The sequence below is a fragment of the Aedes albopictus genome, chromosome 1 (assembly GCF_035046485.1).
Source record: "Aedes albopictus strain Foshan chromosome 1, AalbF5, whole genome shotgun sequence".
NCBI classification, from domain to species: Eukaryota; Metazoa; Arthropoda; class Insecta; order Diptera; family Culicidae; genus Aedes; species Aedes albopictus.
In genome coordinates this window covers 213819470-213822463 of record NC_085136.1, presented here as the reverse complement: position 1 = coordinate 213822463, position 2994 = coordinate 213819470, and the positions used below count along the sequence as shown (strand labels likewise).

Genomic DNA, 2994 nt, shown 5'->3' with positions numbered 1-2994 from the left:
CCGGTTCACTGACGAATGCCAAGTCCAGTATGCGGCCTGTCGAGTTGCGGAAGGTGTTAACCTGATGGAGACTTGAAGCAACCATTGTTTCAACTAAAACAATTTCCTGTTCGGATGATGCATTAGACGGCAGCAAAGCGTTGATGTCATCGTCCCTCTCCCAGGTAAGGCGAGGAAGGTTGAAATCACCCACGACGACGATCATGTCCTGCTCAGATGAGTTTTCACACAGTTGCTGAATGGCTGACGAATGCGAGGCATACAATGCTGTTTGAGAGTTTGGTGGGAGATAGATGCCACACACGTACAACGATGAGCACTTCAACTTGATGCACACGATGGCTTGTTCAAGATTCTCACAGTCTTGCACTTGAACAGACCTGCAGCTGAGAGAGGATTTCACGGCAATCAAAACGCCACCACCACGTACGAGGTTACTGGTAGCTGAACTCCGATCACAGCGGAAAATGTTGTAACACGTAGAAATTTCGGAATTCGAGATAGTAGAATGCAACCACGTCTCCGTGAGAACCACGATGTCATAGTCGCAGGATGATAGGTTGAGGAAAAGTTCGTTGGTTTTCGTACGAATGCCCCTGACATTCTGGTAGTACACAGTCAAGTAATACTGGGGCGAATCGGTAGATCTAGATGAACGGTTGCGAGGTACGGGGCGTCGATTCATTGTGTCGATAGTTGAAGAGTGACCGGCGGCCGAGATTGGGACGTTGGCTGAGTTTGGAACGATTGCTGAGATTGGGACGTTGGCTGCGATTGGGACGTTGGCTGAGATTGGGACGTTGGCTGCGATTCGGACGTTGCTCCTGGGTCTAAGCGTTGGATTGGTTTCCAAAAATTCCGAGCATTGGCGTCATGGTCAACAAACTCACGGAATTGTATTCCTTGGGGCCATGTTGCCGGATCCATTGCCTTCGATTTCAGATCCTTATGCACTCCGACCTTGAAGGATACAAAAGATAGAGTCGAGAGCGGTTTTCCTCTTGGAACCAGCGATTTGACAACGACGTTATCGATCTGTAAGCGTTCCCTGGCCAAATTTTGGACATCGGTTTCTGAGACTTCGGGTGATATTCTAGTCAAATACACCCAGAAGTTGTCGTTGGCGTTAGCAGCAGGTTCAACTGATATGTTACCAACCGATTGGCCAGTACCGCAGAAGATTTTCGATGGTTGCTCCATCGGAAGCGAAGTTTCTTCATCACGAGATCGCTTTGGCGTGGCTCGATCCCTGAACTGAAAACGTCGGGGAACAGGTGACAGGACAGCAGGAGACAACTTGTTGAAACCCCCTTGGATCTCTTGTTTCAACTCAGCCAACAGGCTTGTTTTGATCTCAGCTTTCAAATCCTCAACCACCTGTTGATAGGCGTCCCTTAGCTCCAAAGAAGCTGCATTCGACGAAATCAAAGCATTCTTGAAACGAGCGCTCTTCATGATTTCGCAACATCCTCTGCAAAACCAGAAGGAAGCAGGGTTTCCACAAATTTCTTTGTAGAACGACTCCGATAGATGAACGCATTTGAAATGGAACGATGCCTTGCAGAAGCCTTTGCAAATCGCTTCAGGCGAGGTCATGGTTATTGCGCAGCTGTTGCAAATTTCCATCGTAGCAATCAACCGTCAGTTCAAAAAATCGTAACAGAAATTGGAGCGTCACTCGAGCGTCACACCCAAAGTTTGGAAAACCAGACGGTGAAACTGGCAACACTGTTCGCTACAGATACGAAAATGACTGTTCACTCACACAGCTAGCGTCGCAAAGGTGCTGGGCAATACGATACGATGTGGTGTGTTTACCTTGATGATCGTGCGGACGACGGTGGCGATGATCTCCAAACAGCACAGCGGAAGATTTCCAATGATTGAGCCTGTCAAGGCTTCGGCGGGGGTTTCGGATTGTCGAGTAAGAAGATGGGCAAGAACGGGAGCGATGTATTGTCTCGATTAACAGGAGCAGTAGCGTATGGTGATAAAAAAAAAACTTGATCGGTGGGCAGCAGCTGTTTAATTGTAGCAGTCGGTGGGCGGTGAACAATACATCCACAGAGCAGCAAGATCAGTAAGGTGGAGAGCGGCGAGGCGGGAGATTTGTACGAATTGGGCAATGGCGGTGGGCAGTTTTCTCAAACCACACTCTAGCCGGCTCGGAATAATTAATATTCACTAATCCTACCTTCCTGTGAACGTTGCTTAGCTTGTGAGGCTTGGAAATTGTACGGTTGCGGGTGATTTGATGAGGCGTTGGGCAATTATAGGTGGCGAATTCGTCGAAAATGATGATTGATTGTTGACACAGCAGAAAACACAACTTCGAAGCACGGCAGGGTTGCCAGAATTCGCCAGAATGGCCATAACTCCGGAACGCCTAGGCTGATCTGAACCATTTTTGATAGGGAACAATGGGACCAGATTCCGCGTCGAATGAGCCGTCGATCGTTAAAATCGGTTGATATTTACTATCTAAAAGTGAGGTGACCTTTTTCCAATTCCGGTTCGATTCAAGCTACAATCTGAAAAATCGGCCAATGGGAAGTGCCTTAAAAGTGAGTGAACTTATTTTGCCCACATACATACATACATACATACATACATACAGACATAATCTCAATACGTTGAACTGTGTTGATTGGTATATGCGACTTGATCCACCGAGCCTTTTTTCGAAAAATCGTTTTTGAATGAACATATAGTATGTTAGTTCACTAAGTGTGCGAGAAAGGCAAAGCGCAACTTTCGAGCTTTTTTACTTTAGTTATCTAACTAAAGCAATAGATTCCAAGATCTTTTTGGTAGCAAATTTAATAATCTTAAAATGCGATAAGTTTGACCATTTTCAAGTTATAGCTAGTTTGAGACAAGCAAAGTCAAAAACATGTTAAGTTCAATTACTACGTAACAGTTGAGATTTGACCACATGCTTTTTTTTTTGGCCGGTCTGAACCTGTTTGCTTGCTAACGTTCATAAGGTTATCA

The 2994-nt window shown here is 46.0% G+C and overlaps 1 protein-coding gene across 1 annotated transcript; it reads right to left on the bottom strand.

Annotated features, from left to right (window-relative positions):
- Positions 1–681: 681 nt before the first annotated feature.
- On the bottom strand, positions 682–1596 carry LOC109398775 (uncharacterized). Its single transcript, XM_019671168.2, has one exon. The coding sequence runs from the start codon at positions 1594–1596 to the stop codon at positions 682–684; it is 915 nt and encodes a 304-aa protein (XP_019526713.2).
- Positions 1597–2994: the final 1398 nt, after the last annotated feature.

Excerpts from the sequence above, each read along its gene's own strand:
- LOC109398775 (XM_019671168.2), bottom strand. The coding sequence starts at position 1,596 with ATGACCTCGCCTGAAGCGATTTGCAAAGGCTTCTGCAAGGCATCGTTC.